The 22208-nt window shown below is 34.8% G+C and overlaps 1 protein-coding gene across 5 annotated transcripts in view; it reads left to right on the top strand.

The window, feature by feature from the left end:
* CPNE8 (copine 8) overlaps positions 1-21817 on the top strand; it is a 226900-nt gene extending 205083 nt beyond the window's left edge. For 3 of the 5 annotated variants that reach the window (XM_064591401.1, XM_064591400.1, XM_064591403.1), the window contains 4 exons: positions 4775-4877; positions 6492-6549; positions 11324-11397; positions 19935-21817. In XM_064591401.1, the coding sequence (XP_064447471.1) occupies positions 4775-4877; positions 6492-6549; positions 11324-11397; positions 19935-20123 (424 nt within the window). In that variant the 3' untranslated portion in view covers positions 20124-21817. Of the gene's footprint in view, positions 1-4774; positions 4878-6491; positions 6550-11323; positions 11398-19465; positions 19581-19934 lie in introns of all 5 variants that reach the window. The other 2 variants (XM_064591402.1, XM_064591404.1) reach the window with 2 other exon arrangements.
* Positions 21818-22208: the final 391 nt, after the last annotated feature.

The raw sequence follows: 22208 nt of genomic DNA on the forward strand, positions 1-22208 counted from the left end.
GAAATAGAGGATAGAAAAGCAATAGAAAAACATTGACAAAAGCAAGAATTGGTTTTTTGAAAAGGTAAATAAAATTAACCAACTCTTAGCTAGACTAAGAGCAAAAGAGAAAAGACTCAAATAAAATAAAAAATGAAAGAGAAGACATTACAACTGATGTCACAGAAATAAAAAAATATCATAAGGGACTATTATAACAATTGTACTCTAACAAATTGGGCAACTTGAAAGAAATGAATAATTCCTAGAAACATACAATGTACCAAGAATAAATCAAGAGAAATAGAAAGCCTGCGCAGACCAATAACAAATAAGGAGATTGAATCAGTTACCAAAAATCTCCCAACATAGAAAAGCTCAGGGCCAGATGGCTACACAGGTGAATCTTACCAATGATTTAAAGAAGAATTAATACCAATTCTTAAGCTGTTAACAAAAAAATAGAAGAGGGAATACTTCCAAGTTCATTTTATGAAGCCAGCATCACCCTGATATTAAAATTAGGCAAAGGTACCACAAGAAAAGAAAATACAGACCAACATCCCTGATAAACATGGAATCTTCAACATACTATTAGGAAACTGAATACAATAGCACATTCGAAGAATTATACACCATGACCAAGAAGGATGTATTCCTGGGATGCAAAGATGTTTCAACATATGCAAATCAACAAATGTGATCTACCACATTAACAGAGTAAGGGACAAAAATCACATGATCATCTCAAGAGATAGAGAAAAAGCATTTGACAAAATTCAACACTTTCATGATAAGAACTATCAACAAACTAGGTACAGAAGCAATTTAGGTCAACACAATAAAGGCCACAGCTAACACCATACTCAATGATTAAAAAAAAAAAACCAAAGTTTTCCTTTAACATATACAACAAGGCAAGGATGCCCACTCTCCCACTTCTATTTAACATAGTTCTAGAAGTCCTAGCCAGAGCTATTAGATAAGAAAAAGAAAAGCTATCCAAATTGTAAAAGAAGAAGTAAAATTATCTGTTTGCAGATGACATGATCTTATATGTAGAAACCCCTAAAAGACTGAAGAAGACAAAGCAAAGTAAAACAAAACAAACCTTATTAGAACTGAGAAGTGAATTCAGTAAAGTTGTAAGACACATTATCAACCTATAAAAACATTGCATTCTATAAACTAACAGCAAACTATCTGAAAAGAAAATTAAGAAAATAATCCCGCTTACAATAGCACCAAAAAATAAAATAAAACACTTAGGAATAAACTTAAGCAAAGAAGTGAAAGGCTTTTATAGTGAAAACTATGAAACATCAGTGACAGAAATTAAAACACAGACAGATGGAAAGACATTCCATGTTTATGGATTGGAAAAATTAATGTTGTTTAAATGTCCATACTACCCAAAGTGTTCTACAGATTCACTGCAATCCATATCAAAATCTTAATGATATTTCTTGGACCTTGAATAACTGAAGCAATCTTGAGAAAGAATAAAGCTGGAGGCATCACAGTGTCTGATTTTAAGATATACTGCAAAGGTGCAGTAATTAAAACAGCAAGGCACTGATGTAAAATATAAGCTTATATACCAATGGAACAGAATAGAGAGGCCCAGACAGAAACCTGCAGGTATATGGCCAACTGATCTTTGACAAGGGTGCGAAGTAGACACAATAGGGAAAGGATAGCCTCTTTAATAAATGGTGTTGGGAGGACTGGATATATGCATGAAAAAGAATGAGATTGGATCCTTATATTGCCATTCACAAAAGTTAACTCAAAACTCATTAAACACAAGACCCAAAACGATAAAGCTCCTAGAATAAAACATAGAGAAGGGCGCCTGGGTGGCTCAGATGGTTAAGCGTCTGCCTTCGGCTCAGGTCATGATCCCAGCGTCCTGGGATCGAGTCCCACATCGGGCTCCCTGCTCCTTGGGAGCCTGCTTCTCCCTCTGCCTCTCTCTCTCTCTCTGTCTCTCATGAATAAATGAAATCTTTAAAAAAAAAAAAACATAGAGAAAACCTTGACATTGGTCTTGGCAGTGATTTCTTGGGTATGACACCAAAATCACAAGCAGCAAAAGCAAAAATAGACAAGTGGAACTGCATCAAACTAAAAAGTTTCTACACAGCAAAAGAAACCAACAAAATGAAAAGGCAACCTGTGGAGTGTGAGAAAATATTTGCAAACTATATATTTGATAAGGGGTTAATTTCCAAAATATATAGGGAACTCCTACAACTCAATAGCAAAAATACAACTAATCTGATTTTTAAAATGGGCAAAGGAGTGGCACAGACATTTGTTCAGTGAAGGCATACAAATGGCCAACAGGTATATACAAAATGCTCAACATTGCTAATCATCAGGGAAATGCAAATCAAAACCACAAAGAACTATCATTTTCACTTCACACTTGTTAGCATGGCTATTACCAAAAAGTCAAAAAGATAAGTGTTGGCAAGGGTGTGAAGAAATTGGAACCCTTGTGCATGGTTGGTGGGAATTTTAAATTGGTGCAGCCACCATGAAAAACAGCATAGAGATTCCTCAAAAAATAAATACAGAGCTACCAGAAATCCCATTTCTGAGTATTCATCCAAAAAAAAAATTGAAATCAGGATCTCAAAGAGATGTCTGCAGCATTATTCACAACAACCAAGATATGCCCATGGGTAACAATAAAATATTGTACACTTAAAAATTTGTTAAGAGGGTAGATTTCATGTTAATTGTATTTTTCCCATGTGCACACATGCAAAGGGACACAAAATTTGAAAGTGGTATATTTATTACCTTGTTTTAATGGTAACATGAATTTATACATACGTCCGAACTCATCAAAGTGTATACCTTAATTATATAGTTTTTATGTGTATCAATTATACCTCAATAAAGCTGGGAATAATATACTAACAACTGAGACTTTCTTTATGGATGATCAGAAGTGTTGAAAAAGAAATAAAAGTAAATACCCCCACCCCCCAAAAATCAGACAGTTTAGCCACTTGAATGATACTTATAAAAATGAATAATGTTTAACTTCCTGTATTGTTTTTAAATCTGGTAAAAATTTGCCATTTTAAGAGCATCATTTGGTAAGAAAAGCAGAAAAGCCACACTCTTGAACTCATAGAAGCTTTTCTCACTACTATTTATAGCTTCCCATTAATCACATGAAATATAAAACCCTTTATTTCTGAAGCATAGTAAGAAATGCTTTTTAAAAAATAATGGGTACTTAAAATTAAAAATGAATACCTGAGGGAGATTATCTGAGTTCTTTTATTAAGAAAAAAAGTTAATCATAAGATAGAAGAATAGTCTCAGATCTGGTTGGGATTGTTTTTCATTGATTGTGTTACCATCAAACTTATAAATTCCTTAATGTTGAAGTTGTTGAATATTGTGAGAGTATTTTTGGCTGTACTTTGTGGAACCAGTTCAATGCAGTCTTTATAGGGTGTGAACATGGCACTTAAACTGTATTCTCTTGATCAGTCTATACAATTATCATTTTGTTAGCTACATGAGCAATTATTAGTTTCTCTAGTATGACAAAGCTGTACATATTTTTCTTGTCGATGTGGTTAATTCTGCTCTCTAAGAAATAAGTTTTGCCTTGACATACTATGCTCTTGGTCTGTCCCTGATCTGTTAACTTGATCCCCCAAGTACTTCAGGTTATGAAGGAGTTTTATTGGTAATCAATGGACATGTTCTTGAACCCAGTTTTTCTGTGATGCTATTTTTCTATGATTCTATGATACATAAATACTCAGTGATTTTACAGAAGTAGACCAAAGTCTTCTTGTATACTATCTCCTAAGAGTACCATTATGCTTGCTTATTACTAGATATGATCTGCATGCTAATTATATATGAAAAGTCATAGAAGTTATTATTGTTGAGAATATAATCTAGATACCCAGAATGTAGAACACAATAGAAAAAAAGAGATATAATAAAATATAACATTCATAAAATTCTCCTGTAAATTACTATTATTTGGTGAGAACTCTGATAAACTTCAAGTGCTAGGTTATGTTCTTATTATATACCTAATTTTTGTCTTTGTTTGGTATCCTTTTTCCCATCTTTCATCAATTTAACAAATATTAAGAACTTGAACTATGGATATGTCAAAAGTGTTTCTTCTATTGCATTTTTTTTATTCAGGTGAAATTCACATAACAAAAAAGTAACCATGTTGAAGGTTAGTTCAGTGACATTCAGCACATTCACAATGTTGTGCAACCATCACCTATGTCTATTTCAAAACAAAAAATACTTATGATTATTCCTGCCATTCTTAAAACTGTATTATAGATTGAGTAGCATGCATGCAATTTCTTTATTAACAATACAGAGGCATGTGATCTTGACCTTGAAGGCAAGGAAATAAAGTTTAGTTAGCTTAAGTAATTTACTGAAGATCATACACATAACGTTGCTTAGCCAGGATATCTCTTTCAGCAAGCTATATCCATTCTTTTGGGTTAAACATATCTGCATCCAGCTCACCTAGTATTAGTGAATGAATTTCTAAGGCAGGTAGGCATGTCTGTGTGCTGGCATGTGGCAAGGTTGCTGTTATTCTAGTGTGCTATTTCAGAAAAATATATTATTTGAGAGCTTGCATAATATAGACTCCTAACATATGCTTAAATATTTTCTTGAGATTAAAGGTTTGTTGACAGTTGCAATTATATTTAGCAACCATCACATAAGAGGAACTGTTTTATTTTCTGTGGCATTCTTTATCTTTTCATTGCTTTAGATATGCCTCTTCTGTAAAAGACGGTTCCCAGTATTTTGTGCTCCTGATTGTGACAGATGGTGTTATCTCGGATATGGCTCAAACCAAGGAGTCCATAGTCAATGTGAGTAGGGGTCATTCAGTTTTGGGCTGGCTAAGTGACAGCATGGTGCTGTTTAGGTTGAATAAGCAGAGTTTACTTTAGTTGACTTAATAGTGAAACAAAATGCCCATGCCTTTGCAGCTGATTGCATTCTTAACCTTATCCAGACAACTCAAATGCAAATGTACCATCAATCCTTAAGGACTAACCTGAGAGATGTCGATAACTGAGGTGTAACAAAATTATTTCCCCACAAAAAAATAAAAATAAATAAGATGATAGCATCACCTTCATGTGCATGAGTGAATTTATCACTACTAGTTGGATGTCCTTGTACACAATCTTACAATTTGTACAGAGTATTTCTTAATATTCACATTTCAGTTACAAGAGAACTGTACTGACATTCTTATTTCTATAGAACTGGAAGAGACTGGACTTGATTCACAAACTATTCTTCTTGTCATAATTCCTAGTTATTTATTTTTATGATTATTTGATTGTCTTCTTTATAAGACTATAATCTATAAAATCTATGTTTACTAGACTAATCTATAGAATTATATCTTATCTTGCTATTCCAAGTTTAGCAATGTTTGGCATAAAGTTGGCATTTAGTAAAAATGGGTTGCATGAATGAATTGCTTATCATATCTCATAATAGGGAAAATATACTTAGCTATTTGGTGGAGGGAAAAAAGTTACACGTGGGGAAAAAATTATAGACATATACTTAGAAAAAGCATACATAAAAAGCAGTAGAGCTAAAGGCTTACACATTTATTTGTTATTTTTTAACTAGACACACGGGTTGAATTCATCTTGATTTTCTTTATGTTCTGGTCAGTGGCATTAGTGTGCACTTGAAAATAGGAACTTAATAATTTAGGCTTAAACTAACAGGACATGATGTACTGAGGAATAATGATTCATAATTTGATGAACTTCATAGCTGCAGATGTGGTCATGTCAGCTTTTCATCTCTCTGTTGCCAGATCTCACATTCTGAACATTAAATTATTTAAAATGATTACATAGTGTAAGTGATACCTATGATGGGAAAACATGCTTTTACATCAAATATTCAGTATCCCTCACAATCTCATGGATATTTAATACATAAATTAATTATTCTAATAACTTTCTGTAATTATTATTTGTATTCACTCATTTACTGTGAAAATCGCTTTTCCAACCATTGGGTGTCAGTGAGATAGAGGAGGGTACTACTGTTTGACAACTATAGTAACTTTTTTCCCCATTTAGCAACTGAAAGATTTTTGAGAGGAGCAAGAACATGAATAAAGTGACCAAAGATACCCAAAGTCAGCTTAGGGAGATGTTGGCTGAGAATAGCAAGTGAAAGCAGATGAGCAATACTTTTTTATTTTTTATATTGTCCAAGGCCGGTCATTCCTGAAGAACGTCCCACTGAATAAGCATGTGTACAGAGTTCAAAAAGAATGAGTAGAATCGAACATATTATTCCGTGTTAATTTTAAATATGTTCAAACCTATTTTAGTGAACATCTTGAAAAAATATCAAAGCAGTATATTATTTTCTTCTTAAACCTCAATTCTTTTCTTAAGAACTCAGTCTCTTAATTGTGAACTACTTGTGTATTCTCTTTGAAGGCTTCAAAACTTCCAATGTCGATAATTATAGTAGGTGTTGGACCAGCAGAATTTGATGGTGAGTAATAAAAGTTCCGTAGTATTCCTTGGGGGTTTATTTACTCTGATTCATTATGCTCTAAGATTCCTATCACTCTTTCTTGTATATAAGAATGTGAATATGAATGTGGATCTGCATATAATGTCCATGTACATATAGACATAAATACAGATTTCTCATGATGAAGTCTATTAAGTTGAGCAAATGAAAAGATTGTCTTCTGACTAGGGCATTATCTCTCTGGTATAGATTAATTCAACATGTAGCTTTCTATTTCATTAGAGATGGTTTGCATCTCAAAATAATATTTTTTATGACTGGCAGAGTGATAAATTGAGTTGTTGTTCCCAAGGCAAAATACACTCTGGGTTCACTAAAAACCTTTGAGGTTAAACCCTAAATTAATAAACCATTAGGTTGTGAAGAGAGATGTTAGCACAAGCATAATATGCTACTTTAATGGGTTTTCAGACACTGGCTAGTTGATAGATACTAGCTTTATAAATATATAAGTTCTGTCATATGAAAGAGCAAAGTAAAATGAAAATGGAACTGACCATCTGAGATTTAATGACATTTTATAAAATTATGCTAAATTGAGTGACTGGGTAGTTCTGAGTTTGGGCTTAGGCCTTGTTCAAATGCCAGTTAAGTGACAGGTGGTTGTATAACTAGTGATCTGGGTAAATTCTTTAAGGATAATCTGTTCCTAGTCATCTGGTGAATTCCTTTCAGGAGAACTCTGGCGACTGCATGATCACCTAGCATTCACCTGCTTCAGGTGTTTTGACATTAACAATGACAGTTTATTTAGCTTGGGACTTTGGAAATGAGAATAATTTTAGAATATATGGAACAACCGCTGGTACATTACAGGTTAATTTAGGCATGTACATGGTTAATTATATTACGATCATCACTGGGATGATTCTCATTGAACCACCAGAGCCTCTTCTGTAAGGATAGTATAGATCTGCCAATCTCCGAGAAAGCACCACATGCAAAGTTGTTATATTGCTGACCCTCGAAATTCTCTCCTTCAGTTCCATGCTTGGTTGGTCATGCTTTGCATCATTAGAATCTTCCAGTGTCTAAAGCAAAAGTCATTTACCTCTGCTGCTGCTTCTGCTAGTATTTTTTCGGCCTCTGAATATTCACATCTGTTTGCATTGTACTTCAGGCATGAATTTGAGACATCCTCTCTGGAGTCAGGAAAACTAAGAGATCTTTCTTGTTAATGCTTTGTGCACTTGATCATCTGCATTAATCAGTGATAGACTGTGATTCACGAACTTCACTGATGGCTAGGGTAAACTAACTCATGCCTTCTCCTTCGGTTATTAATTTGCTTTTGCCTCAAGGACGCACCTTTCATTGGGTAGATCCCAGGTCAGGTCTCCCCGAATCCTGGAAGTCTGTGGTTAGGTGTATGACCTAACCTCAGTCACTCGTTCCTCAAGAGCCTGAACACATCATGTGTGAACACAGAGCCACTGACCCATCCTGGTGTCTATTTCTGCTCATATATTTCTATTCAAAGCAGCAGGCACTACCCTCATCCAACTGCCACAGCTATTTATTTTCTTCATTTCTTTGGTTCCCAATGAATTATTTATTAGGGTTTTAAGATATGATAATTCATCATTTTCCTCTCTGACTTCCCAAACTGAAAAAAAAAAAATGTAGGATTCACTCAGAGACCACAATATAAACTTTTTATTACTAACAATACAGCATTTGAAAATTTGGGTTAACCTCTGCACAGAATCAGACTTGTCACTCTTTTTCCACCAAGGTTAAATGACTTCAGTCTTATCGCCAGGCCTCCTCTCTACAAGGGCAGAGCCTGGCCTATTAATCACGGCACAGGGAGAAATTACATTCAAACTGAGGATAGGCTGCTCCTAGTGAGAGGGATTTCAAAGTCAGTCCCTTCTTCTCATTTTAGTAATCCCATGAATCAGTCAGTCATCTTTCCGCGTGGAAAAGAGAGTGAAGATTGTAGACAAAGAGGGAAGTTGCCTTCCCAGTAGAATTCCTTCCTAGGAATTAGGGTGACACTTTCCTCTGGCAAACATGGGGACAGGGAATTAGGGTCCTGCGACACCTGCCTTCAGCTTTCACCATGGTAAAAGTTTTAATAGGATGGAAACTTCCAGAACAGTACTAGACAAGTAGACTGTTCCACTAGGAAACACAGATGCTTCTTTAAAGTATTTTTCTTTCTCTTCTCTCAAAATACCTCTCTACTCTCCATGGCTAATAAGAAAAGGACAGAATACTCATGTTTCTTATAGAAAATCTGTGACTTACATTCAGCTTGTGCTGTCCTGTCAAGAAGAGCCTTTCTGTTGGCACTTCCAAATCTACTGTAGAGTAAGTTTATATATCACACATAGAAACCGACATAAGGAAAGACTGAGATAAAACTTGCACATTTTATCAGTTAACCACCTAAATCCAACATCTGTAAACTTTCAACAAGAAAGATTGTTTGCATGGGCAAGAAAGGCAGACTTGTCATCTGTTCTTTGAAGGTAGAAGAATTTGGAATAAACTATTATATTAATGAGTATTCAAATGTCTCGTTTCTGTATTTTAATAAGAACAATTTAAAACTCTCTGTGTAATTTCCCCCCAGTGATTTTTCACTCCTCTATAAAGCACTTTCATTGAGAGTAAAGGTTTCTCAAGGCAGGATTTCTTTATCCTTAAAAGGCAAAAAGTCAGATTAAAGCAGCATTGGGCTACCTGCTTTGATCTGAGTTAGTAGAAGGGGAGAAATAGAAAGAGTTCTAATCTCATTATGTCTCCCACAGCTAGAAAGAAGTGCAATTCTCTCTCTAATAAATGTTTTTTTTTTTTTTCCAAGGAGAAGTACTTGTGGAGAACTGGGACTTACAGTCTCAGGCTCCTTGTGGAGCAGATGAAAACCCGAAGGGTCAACAGGACCCTTCCACCATTTCCACATTATGTCTTTTCTCCTTGCTCTCAAAAGCGTAGCCTCAGATTCTTGCTCCCTGCAGCTTTTTAACCCCAAGGACATGCTGAAAAGTGGGCAATATTTTATAGGATCACATTCTAATACATTATTGCCTGAGTAACTGTCATTTTCCTTAATTGGAATGAAACATTCACAAAGACCGATGGAAATTGTAGGGGATTGTGGAAGGTGAGATCCAGATTATCATCAAATTCTTGTGTTCTGTTAGAGAGTAAAGGAGAACTTCCTGCAATTGCTGGCTTTTCGCTGTCACAGTACATTTATGTCTCAAAGTCGTATGAAAATTTTGAAAGCAAAACTAAACCAAAGGAAGGAATTAACTATTGAAAGTATTTGAGCATAATGACTTCTCCTATTTACATTCCTAATAAGTATGGAAGAAAAATAGCTCTTTTGTAATTTTCTTCTTCTCCTTCTCTTCCTCCTTCTTCTTGTTCCTCCTCTTCCTCTTCTTCCTCTTCATCCTCTTCTTCTTAATTCCAGTTAGTTTAGATACAGTGTAATACTAGTTTCAGGTGTATAATATAGTGATTCAACACTTCCGTATTACACCTGGCGCTCATCTCGACAGGTGCACTCCTTAATCCCCATCACCTAGTTCCCCCTTCCCCTCCACCCACCTCTCTTCTGGTAACCATCAGATTGTTCTCTTAATTAACAGTCTGTTTCTTGCTTTGTCTCTCTCTCTTTTTCCCTTTGCTCATTTGTAGATCTTTTGTGTTTTAAATAAGTTAATTTCCTTATTATTGATAATATACACATTTATTAAATTATGACATATATTGTATGTCTAAGCAAATTATGGAGTAGTGGCTCTATCATTTATGACCACTTGTTTCAGCCCAGACATTGGCTCATGAACATGTGTAGAAAAGTAAAATTTAAAACAATGTTTTTAACCCAGATGCATTATCTAAGCACTGAAGAAAATAATGAAAAGGTGAGGATTATATTCTGACTGAGCAGTAGTTTTTGGAGGGTGAAGAGGCAAACATTATAATTGCAAATGGCCCTCTGGAGTCTGGTGAATGTCATGTGCATACAAAATGAGTTATAAGTAATAGAATTATACTTTAAACACAAATTAGCATTCCTCATATAATTAATTATTTAGAGAATTCTCACTGAAAACTTAATAAACTCTGGAAATGTTCTTAATTGCAGCATAACATTACTTTATTACCAGCTGTCCATTTATATCACAGCATTCACAAATACCAGCTGATCTATCTAATGTTGAAATTATTTCTTAAACCACACACACACAAAAAAAATCACACTTCAGAAAGCCATACTTTATCCAATCAATGTAGGGCAGAGCAAATCCCTCTTTGTCTTAAAATCCATTAATAAAGTAGAAGTTGGGCAATATGGATACATAGCTTTGTTGTAGTTTCAGTGAGAATAAAGTTCAAATTGTTTGGAAATTCTGTGATTAGAGCCAAGTTTCTTAAATGAGAAGACAAGAGTTTAATGGATTAGCATCACTTGCCCGATCAGTCATGTAAGCATATGACCCAGAATTGAGAACCTCTAGGATGGGGAGCTATACCCATACTACACTGGCTCATCCATCTTGCAAAGGGTCACATGGGGTCTTGGCTAGCTTTCTTCAGTTGTAAAATTTAAGTTTCATGGCAGAATGACTGAGGAGATGAAAGGATCAACAAGCTTCCTGCCTTGACACAGGATGCATTGCCACTTCAGACATCTTGATTTCCTATCGCCTACATTGTTTAAGTACATGGTGGAAATGCACTGGATAAATGGTCTTATTTTATTTTCAAGCGATGGTTGAATTGGATGGAGATGATGTAAGAGTTTCCTCCAGGGGAAAATATGCGGAAAGGGATATTGTACAGGTAAGAAATTTAATGGAAATTAATTATTTAGTTCATTGTGAGGAACCTGTCAGCTCTGATTTGTAAATAAACAAATTACACTGAAAGCAGGACTTTCAGGTTCTGCTTAATTTAGTCGGTTGATTCTCTATGAGATGCATGGCAAGTAGGCCCTAGAATAAGTACCCAGTGACTCTCTTGTATTTCAGGTTCACTATATATAAAATAGAAATGTTAATAAATGTCTTTTCCTACTTTAATATTACCAGAAAGTATCATTGAGATCTTCGGTAAAATTAGAAGCTAGAAACATGAGAGACTTTTTAATGATGCTATGTTTAGTCCTCAACAAAGACTAAATGTATTTTAAGACACCTGATTATATTTCAATGTAAATAAATTTTGTGGTAACAAACCAAAACTAGATATTATTATATTTCTCCCTAGATTATGGTTAGAAAAGTGGAGAAGTAGATCTTAAAATTATATATAAATATAGAAATTTATATAAAAATATAAATTATATATATACTTTATATGTAATTATTTAGAGATGATATATGATATATAATCATATAATAATATATATAATATAAAATATCACATAATAATTTATGTTGTATATATGATTTACACTTGTTAAAATCAAGAAAAATACATAACTAAAGCCTACTATTCTGGGAGTGAATAGAAGGGAGGCAGCCAATCAATATAGTTCAAATTTATCATTGAAAGCAAGTAGTTAATTCAACTAAATGGCTACTTATTAGAGTTTCCATATCTTTAGGTTTTACAAGGGAAAAGCAGCTGTGAGGTGTACCTTTTTAAAATGGAAAGCAAAGGTCTCAGCACACGTTATGAAAGTTTTGAAGGAGCAAACAATGGACTTCAGTATTATTGCCTTAATAACAACCTATACATTCACCCAAAGAACAGTCATTAAGAGAATCCCACAGAATTCGGAATCCTGCAGAATTTAATTCAAATCCCAAATTATTCACCGTGATAACTTGAATGAGCTTTCTAAATTTCAGTGTTCTGGCATTGTTGTAAAGATTAAGAAAGATAATGTAGATAAAATACATTTCTGAAATAGAACTCAGTAAAAGACAACAAAAATTGATTAAAATACTTTGAGGGAGAAATATAAAATAATCTGTAAATTTGTTAGTATAAAGATTAATATTGATAAAGATTTTAAAAAGTATTGTTCTTTATCAGGCAGGAAAAATAAATTTTAAAATAGAAACATCTGTATAACGGTTTTTTTTAAAAGATAATTAAATATGATTTAAACTTCTTAACCTAACATTCTTGGTAGAGTAAAAAGCACACACATGAATGATTAGGTTAAAAGCAGCTCAGAAAAGGAACAGGATGATGTGGTCATTTATTTAAGTATCCCATGGTGTTTTGTTTTCATAATTAGACACATGATTATTCACCTTAACCTTATTAGCATAATTATAGGTCTAAGTAATTACACTTTATCTAAAAGCTCTTCATAATGTCTGATTCACAGTTTCCAAAAAATCAAATTACTGAAGGGAAGTATGAAGTTCTTGGGAATGTGTTATGTTGCTATTGTAATGCATTTTTACAAAATCAGTAAAGGCATGCTCATATCTCATGGAATCATGATGATGCTAAGGGAAACGTGTTACTATTTCTTCTGTAAAGGGTAGTTAAGATTGCCCACATGGTTAAGGTTTCCTTTAAGAGGAATGATCTGTTATGTTAGTGACAAGCAACAGTCATGCCTATTAGCATTTATAAAATAAAAATGTCCTTGATTGTGAAAGTAGTTAGTCTCTCAACAGATGTACTACATTGGGCAGAATATTGAGATTGGATCCAGATCTATGAAATTATAATATTGCCACTCTGATCTTGAACAAGTCAGTAAATCTCTGAGCCTTCATTTCATTATCTCTAGACTTTAAATTCTTTTATCTTCTCTTTTCATGATGTTGTGAGTCTCAGAGGAAGTAAACATGAAAATATTACGTATCAGTATAAGGTATATATTCATATAATCATGTTTCTTCTCCTTGAAAGTCAGAGTCCTTAAGACCAGTCTCCCACCTTACAGTAACACTGGGATCCCCAAAGATCCTGAAGACCCCTGGGGATATAACTAAATACTCAAGGGATTCTACCACATAAAGTTGAACTGAAGAGTTGTTGGATCTTACAGATACCGAATAAGAAATTAAAATGTCTCCAGAAAATTAGTAGCCTCCTGAATGACTGTGACATCTTGACTTACATGCCTATATTTACTTAAGGGGATTTGATAGACCCTTTTCTGATTTCATGGAGAAGTTCCTAAATGTTGATTGGTCTTTTAACAATAGTAAGCAAGATAACCATTTACATATCACATTGTGTTGAAGAAGAATTAGCATTCTCTCTCACCTCAAGTAAGATTTTAAAAACATTCCGCCATCACAGATGGGTGCCTGGGTGGCTTCAGTTGGTTAAGCATCTGACTCTTGATTTCAGCTCAGGTCATGGTCTCAGGGTTGTGAGACCAAGCCCCGCTTTGGGCTCTGCACTGGGTGTGGAGCTTGCTTAGGATGCTCTCTCTCCCTCTGCCCCTCCCCCCTCTAAAAGAAATAAAAAATAAAAATATCCTACCATCACAGTTTTCCAGGTTTCACCATCCAGTAAAATGTTTTTTAAATGAGTTATTTTCAAGAATAGAAATACTCTTGAATATTTAGAATAATGGGGTCACAAGAGCACACCAAGGATAAAACTGTCAATCTCCATCATCAGAAAATATCTAAGCCATCACAGTTGATGCTGTAAATACTGCTGGTTAAAATATTATCAGAAAATAGGGTCCATTTAAGCTCTCTTACCTTTTCATTACTTCCAATTTCTTATATGTTGAAGCAAATCAGGTTAATGCACTGCAAATGGAATCCAAATTTTTTAAGTGGGCAAACAAAAGCCTAAGGCCACAAATAATAACAAAAGCCAAAGGTAGCTTAGATTTAGCAGAAAGTTGAGGGTAGTGGATGGAGTTCTCATTATTGTGTCAAACCTTAAGTGGCTTCCAACTTCTTCATATAATAATAATATTGAGTCATTTATTAACTCCGTTTGTATGCTAGGCAGGCTAAGAGCTCTAGTATCACTTCACTCAATCCTTAATTGACCTTATGTAGGTACTTTGATTACTACATTTTACAAAAAAAAAAGAAAGAAAGAAATGAGGTTTAATTCTTAGCGTCCATAGTCATGTAGCTAATAAGAAGTAGAGTGAAGATTTAACCTTAAAATGTCTGATTCTAAAATTCTTTTTTTTTTTTAAAGATTTTATTTATTTATTTGAGAGAGAGAGAATGAGAGAGAGAAAGCACATGAGAGGGGGGAGGGTCAGAGGGAGAAGCAGACTCCCTGCCGAGCAGGGAGTCCGATGCGGGACTCGATCCCGGGACTCCAGGATCATGACCTGAGCCGAAGGCAGTCGCTTAACCAACTGAGCCACCCAGGCGCCCATGATTCTAAAATTCTTAACAAAATTATGTATAACTTTGATTCTAAAACCTAAACATAGCATATATATGAGTCTCCATGACTTTACCTCAATCTTCCTCTTTAGCTGAACACACACACACGCACTTTGTCTAGACAGATAGGACTACCAACTATCTTTGCATCACACATTTCCATTGTTCTTGTTTTTATTTCCTCTTATTATTTCACCTGAATACTCTTCTGTGCTGATTAAAATCCTACATTTTGAAAGTTCTCATTATATAGCCTTGCACAAAGCCCTCTCTGCACACCTGAACTAATTTCCCATCTTTGAGTTTATTCACATACCACTTTATATCTTCCTAAAAATACTGGTCACTTTTTGCTTTTTAGTAACTTATGCATAAGGAAACTGGGGCCCAGGTAGCAACTTGTGCAAAATCGTTTAAGTCATAAATTGGTAGATCCAAATTTCCAACAGAGTTCTGATTCCCAAACCTGTGTTCTTTCTGTTATAACACACCTACTCTCATAAAAGTCTAGTGAAGATTATTAGGATCTATTTCCCCTTTCATATTACTGTAGTGGTTCATGTCTCAGGGTTAGATCAATTTAGGTTCAAATAATGATAGATACTGATAAGCATCTGATCTAAGTTAATTGAACTCTCCAAGTTTCAGTTTCCTCTTCTGTAAATTCAAAATATGGGTAACATGCTTATAAAAATTTAATGAGATACTGTATAATCTTTTTAAGGAAATGATAAGATACTGTATAAATCTTTTAGCAGAAGGCCTGTTACCTACCAGTTGCTCGATAAATGCATTAGTGCCAATATTAGTTATTATTTTTAGATGGTCTCTTGGCATAGTCCAGTGCAAATTCATTTTTATGTCAGTTTTTCATAGTAGCTGTACCTTGACATGGGACACTGTAGTCAGACTTATGTGTGATTATATTCATTGCCTCAAGATTGAATCTCATGACTATAGTACAAATAGTAAGCAAGATGAGATCCTATGGTTGTTACTCTAAAATTTAAAAGAGTTATTTTCTTAAATCAATATATGTAAAGGCTTCCTATTTGTTTATGCTATGAATTGGCCATTGTGTATAATGTAATGTCATTTCTTCTGGCTGCATGCAGGTGTTGGTTGGCCTATCATTTCCTTAAAAATTATATTCAAATCATATTTTCCATTAAAAGGAGAATAATAACCTTGAAGGTTTAGACTTGAATATCACTAATGGAGCTCTGCACAGTAGGAACAATGAAGTAAAATTGAGCAGAATAGCAACTAAAAGTCCATTTGCCCAAACTGATTCAAAACTTGTTTTCACAAATAGGTAAAGCCAACCGTTAGAACAGTCATGTGGAACATTTTCCTTGTACAGGATGGATGCTGGAAAAAAAAAAATCTGTAGAGTATCAAGGATATAGTATATTTCTACAGAACAGAATGCATTTATTGATATTCTCCAGATGAATGTGATAAATTCGTGCAAAGTTAAAACTGATTTATCCCCCTAGACTGAACATTTTAAGGGTCCAAGTTAATTTGTGGGGATAGTCAATGAACAACACTCATCCACAAATGTGTGAGCATTATTTTGAACAGGAGGTCCCTAGGTATGGTGATCAGAAATGAATGATAAAAAAAAGGCAATAATCAGAGTGGCCTGAGAAGATGAGTGGGAAACTGATTGTAGAAGGATATGAGCAATAGTGTTACAGAGGGCATATTTTGTCCTGACAACTGTAAGATTTGACATGAAGAAGAGGTAAAGGAAATGAAGAGTCACTTGTCATTTTCATCTCTCGCTTAGGAGAGTAGCTTGTGACGTGACTGAAGAGCTGAATGTCCCTGTGGGAACGGTTTAGATAATTTTGGTTAGTGAGTAGAAAGTTCTCAACATTTTTTGTCTACTCCCAGCACACAGGTGGGATGAGGTGTATTGCTGTTGATAACAGGAACTCTCTATGGCAGTGATTCTCACCCTGGGGGCAAGGTCCCCAATATTCAAGGGGGCAGGCAGAATCCATGGCCCCACTGAACAAGCCTAAGTTAAATGTGATACATACTTTCTTCTTCGGCTGAAAACTAAGATTTCTTTCTTACCCATTATTTATGAACATCTTTTAAATATGAGTAGATCTGCATGTATTATGAGAAGGGTGGTTGTGAATCTAAGTTTTGACATCCCAGAGCATCACAACATTCTTAAAGATGAATTTTAATTTACTTCAATAAAAAAAATTAGCACATCTCCTAGCATTTGCTGGAAAGATGAAGCAGTGCGTGTTTTAAAATAACAAAAAGGCCAGGAATTACTTAGAAGACAACACAGATATTGTACTTAAATCTGATAAAGCTAAATGGAGAAGGATATTCCTTGTATTTAATGTTTGATGTGAATGTAAATAGAAAACTATTAAGAATATAGTTTTATATTTATATTTAATATACACATATAAGTTGATGAATAGTAATAGTAGTGATGATTACAACAACTACCATGTATAGTAGATATTATGAGTTGATCACTATTTTAAGTACTTTACATGTTAACCTACTTAATATAGCAACCTAATAAAGCAGGCATTATTATCATCCTCATTTTCAGAAGGGGAGACGGAAACAAAGAGTAGAAAATCATTTGTCTAAGATTGTCCAGCCTTTGAACCTGGACAGTCTAATTCCAGGGTTGGGGAGAATAGGGGGTAAAAAGAGAACTGAGTTTAACGTCCATGGTGTAGAAGTAAAGGTAAAGAGGCAAAGAAAAATATAAGACCAAAGTTGGGGTAAACATACAATGGGTGAGATCAACTACTTGCCAGAGGTGCCATCCTTTCCCTCAAATGGATGTATTAGCTACAGATTTCTGAAAAACTGAACTCTTAAAAATAAAGTTTAAGGGATAATTACTGGATACTAAGCATACCCAGTGTTTATTTTTAAAATGCTATGCCTGGAAGGGAAAAATGAAGGGGGGGAAATCAGAGGGGGAGAGGAACCATGAGAGACTATGGACTCTTGAGAAACAAACTGAGGGTTCTAGAGGGGAGGGTGGTGGGGAGATGGGTTAGCCTGGTGATGGGTATTAAAGAGGGCACGTACTGAACGGAGCACTGGGTGTTATACGCAAACGATGAGTCATGGAACACTACATCAAAAACTAATGATGTAATGTATGGTGATTAACATAACATAATAAAATAAAAAAAATAAAATGCTATGCCTTTTAAAAGAATGAAGTAAGCTATAGCAATTAGATATCTTTTTCTCATTAATCCTCAATCTTATTCATTCCTGTTTTCTCACTTTTCTAATTATAGTTTTAGAGAAAAAAAAAAAACCCTAACTTTTTTACACCTCTTTGATTTTTTTTGTTAAGAATGTCAAGTCTTGTCCAAAGTTAGATAATTTGACTTCACACAAGTTCACCTCCCCTTAGCTCTCTTCTCAGTTGAAGATTATATTCGCTCTACTAGTTTTTCTTACCCTGGCTTAGCTACCTTCAGGTGTAAGAGAAAACTTGGTCACCTTTCTACAACACTTTTCTAAAAGCTGGGCTGAGTTTTCCTCCTGGTTAGCAAGACAGGGTAAAATTATAGTCATATAGGTTGCTTCTGCCCACAGTATGTCTTATTTTAAAAAGAAAGGAGTAATTTTCTACTCTTCCTTAAAAGAGACTGTGTTCACTGCATAAAAAGTATTACACTTGCTACTTGATTTCTTAAAATTTTAATTTGGTTTACCTGTAGCAATCTGACCATTTTACAGCCCATTTCCTCATAATAGTTTTTTCTGAAAGCACATCTTGAGTAGCTACTTAAATCAAAAGTAAACTTTTCAAAATAATTTTTTAATTTTATTTTATTATGTTAATTACCATACAATACATCATTAGTTTTTGATGTAGTGTTCCATGATTCATTGTTTGCATATAACACCCAGTGCTCCATGCAGAACGTGCCCTCTTTAATACCCATCACCAGGCAAACCCAGCCCCCCACCCCCCTCCCCTCTAGAACCCTCAGTTTCTTTCTCAGAGTCCATTTAACACAGTTATGGTATAGTAGGAGGTGGGAGTGTGCTCGCTCTCTCTAGAGGAGAAAAATGATTTAACTCAAACTGTTAAATATTACACTTAGAAATTGTTCATCATTCTCAAATGTCTTCACAGTGCCTTTTCTCTAAGACCTAAAATTACTGGGTTCACAACATTAATGGTTCCAAACATTTCCAGGTCGCTTCAAGAATCATCATGTCTCTGAAGGCAAATTGAACTAATGCCCTCAAACAGCACATGTTTATTAACTTAAGTAACCATTGTAAATGAAGATAGAATCAGGCAATTTACTGCCAGAGTATTTAATGTTGAGCTGATAATGGCTCTCACATAATTGCTTATGTAAAGATAGAGTATTTTTATATGATATAAAAACAAGAATGATGATATTTCAATAAGAAGTATACCAACTCTTACGCTGAACTATTTTTTTTTCCATTCCAAATTACAGATTTGAAAAAATAAGTATCTGGGACATGTGATCTGATGTTTTACTAATAATTAAAAATACTTCATATGTGTTTAGGCTTCTTCAACAATACACCCTTTCTTTTTTTACTCTCCACTGGATACTGTTTCTGCATTGAAAGCTGATTTCGGCATGTATTAACTCCATGGGTAGGAAACCAAGCCCTGACGAGGTAAATGCTCTATCCTATTGGGAGTCAGGTGAGGTATAGAACTCAAACTGAACACCTATAGCAAGATGATGGACCTGTCGGGACCAGGAGACAGGAGTTATTGGGAGAAAAAAACATAGAAAATAATTACATCCCTTTTTAGATAAAGCATACACCATAGAAAGGTTTGGTCACTGTAGTACCTAGCTGTTCATGATGAATCAAATCTCTTGAAAATGCATAGTAATGATTATCCATCTAACCATTCCTCCAGGCTTCTCTGATTCTCAACTAAGTGTTTACATGTGTTGCTTTTTGTGTCTATTAAACAGCATGCTGAAGTCTCTGAAATAACTTTCTCTCACCTCTGTTTAGTTTGTGCCGTTCCGGGATTATATTGACAGAAGCGGAAACCACATACTGAGCATGGCTAGACTGGCCAAAGATGTCCTCGCGGAGATCCCTGAGCAGTTCCTCTCCTACATGAGGGCCCGCGGCATCAAGCCGTCCCCTGCGCCTCCGCCCTACACCCCACCTACACATGTGTTACACACTCAGATCTGACTGTGCTCCGAACGGCTCCCGTTAACTACACATCAGTTAGAACTGCTGAGTCAACGCTTTGCTCCTGGTGCTCTGTCATGAACCAGGGAATGAGATACTTTTCTCAGTTTGGTTTCAGCAGTACTGGTTAATATGCTTTCTTGGATCCAAAATTAATTCTCTTTCTAAACCAAAACTGTAAATATGGTTGTTGCATGAGCAACAGAAAAATTGTTTAAATGCTTGAAGCAAAATATGGATGTCTTCTCTGAAACTTTCTTTTTTGCGGGGGGCGGGGGGCGGGGGGGACAGAAACAGCTAATTTCCAATGTATTGTTGGGAAAAAGCACAAACTGTTTTTAACTCAAATATTGTCCTCGACTGCTGTGTGTATAGGAGAGCAGTCTCTCTGTATCAATGTTTACATGTTACTACTTTTTAAATTTCAATACTTTTATAACTGTTCTTAAGAATAAGAGTTTTGAATATTGAATCCTTTGTCTTCTAAATTGCAATAGCTATAATCACAAGAGCAATATCTCTTTGAATGACTGTCTGGACAAATACAATTGCAAATAAGGGAAGGGAGAGATACTTCATATTTCTCAGTAAGTGCATTGTCTTATGAGGCCGCATCTGCTTAGTATTGAGTTCCTCCGCGTTGTTTGCAAGGTATGGGAGTTTAAGCTTAGCAGGTGTGTATTCTGTACGAACATGCATTTTTCATGGAGCTTGGATTCTAAATTTAGACTGCAGCCAGTTTATGTTCTGTAATTCTCAGTAGAAATAATAAAAAGTCAAACATTGTGAACTGTAAAATGCACAGAAAATACTTCGTGTACAAAGCAGCATCTTTATATTATAATGCTATTTAGAAAGACTAAAACCCAGAATATTTAACTGTGAACAATGTAGCAGAGGTTTTAAACTTTTTATTCCATTATACCTTGTCTAGATATTTTAATTCAAAGGGATACTGGCTCTCTTGATTTGGACTCCTTGTTATCATCTTTCCATGTTGCCATGCTGGTGCACAGGCTGGAAGTTTTTTGTGAAATTCCCAGTGAAATATACACAACCACGTGACTTAGTGCACAACACATTTGTGAGATAACCTACTCCTACATACTGAACTGCCTGTCCACAATGACTTGTAAAGAGTTTTTGCATGTACAGTTTTTACAAGAATTACAGTTTTGTGACGTTGTGTCTAAATTAAAGCATTTCTTTAAAACAAATGGCCTTAAATTCTCACAGAATTCCTGGAAATGATTGTGAATTGCCTTCAAATAATAGAAAAGTGTATTTTTTTTTCTTTTGTGTCAACAATGTAACTGCTTTATAATATTTTTCCTTACTTATATCCTATTTACTACTTGGTTTATTTCTACTGTATGTTTGTTCTCTTTGTCCAAGTTGATTTAGGGTGACTTTTATAAGCATGAAACTATTTTATTGAAAAGAAAAATATATACACCCACATATCTAATAGTATCAATGTTATATAATTATGTAATAATAAATTGTCCATTTTTAAGTATGTATTAAAATCTTTAAAAGGATAACTACTTGCTCTGTAAATTTTATGTGTGAGTGACATGGAGTGTGATGATTTCCCTTACTGATCTTAAATATTTCCACCAGTATAGTTAATAACCTACTGATTTTTTTTTAACTACCTTCATTGATCAGTCCAAAGAAATAAAAATGAATAAGGTCAGTATTTTCTTTCTTGTCAAACATTATTTATTTTACTTTGAACTAATCAGAGAAAATGAAGGATATATACTTTCCTATCTAAATAATAGTGTGCCCAAACCTAGTGGGGACAGATGGCTAAGAAACAATCTTTAGTTACAAACCTTGCCCTTTGTATGGCAGAGAGTAGTCACCAGAAATGCATGTGATGTCAGTTCTTTTTTTTTTTTAAGGTTTTATTTATTTATTTATTTATTTATAGAGTGTGCGAGCAGGGGGAGGGGCAAAGGAAGAGGGAGAGAAAGAATCTCAAGCAATCTCCATGCTGAGCATGGAGCCCAACGCAGGGCTCAATCCAACAATCTTGAGACCATGACATGAGCCCAAATCAAGAGTCAGATGGTTAAC

Source organism: Mirounga angustirostris, unplaced genomic scaffold, assembly GCF_029215605.1.
Source record: "Mirounga angustirostris isolate CCGP_5_RB_7025 unplaced genomic scaffold, mMirAng1.0.hap1 SCAF_5, whole genome shotgun sequence".
NCBI lineage: Eukaryota > Metazoa > Chordata > Mammalia > Carnivora > Phocidae > Mirounga > Mirounga angustirostris.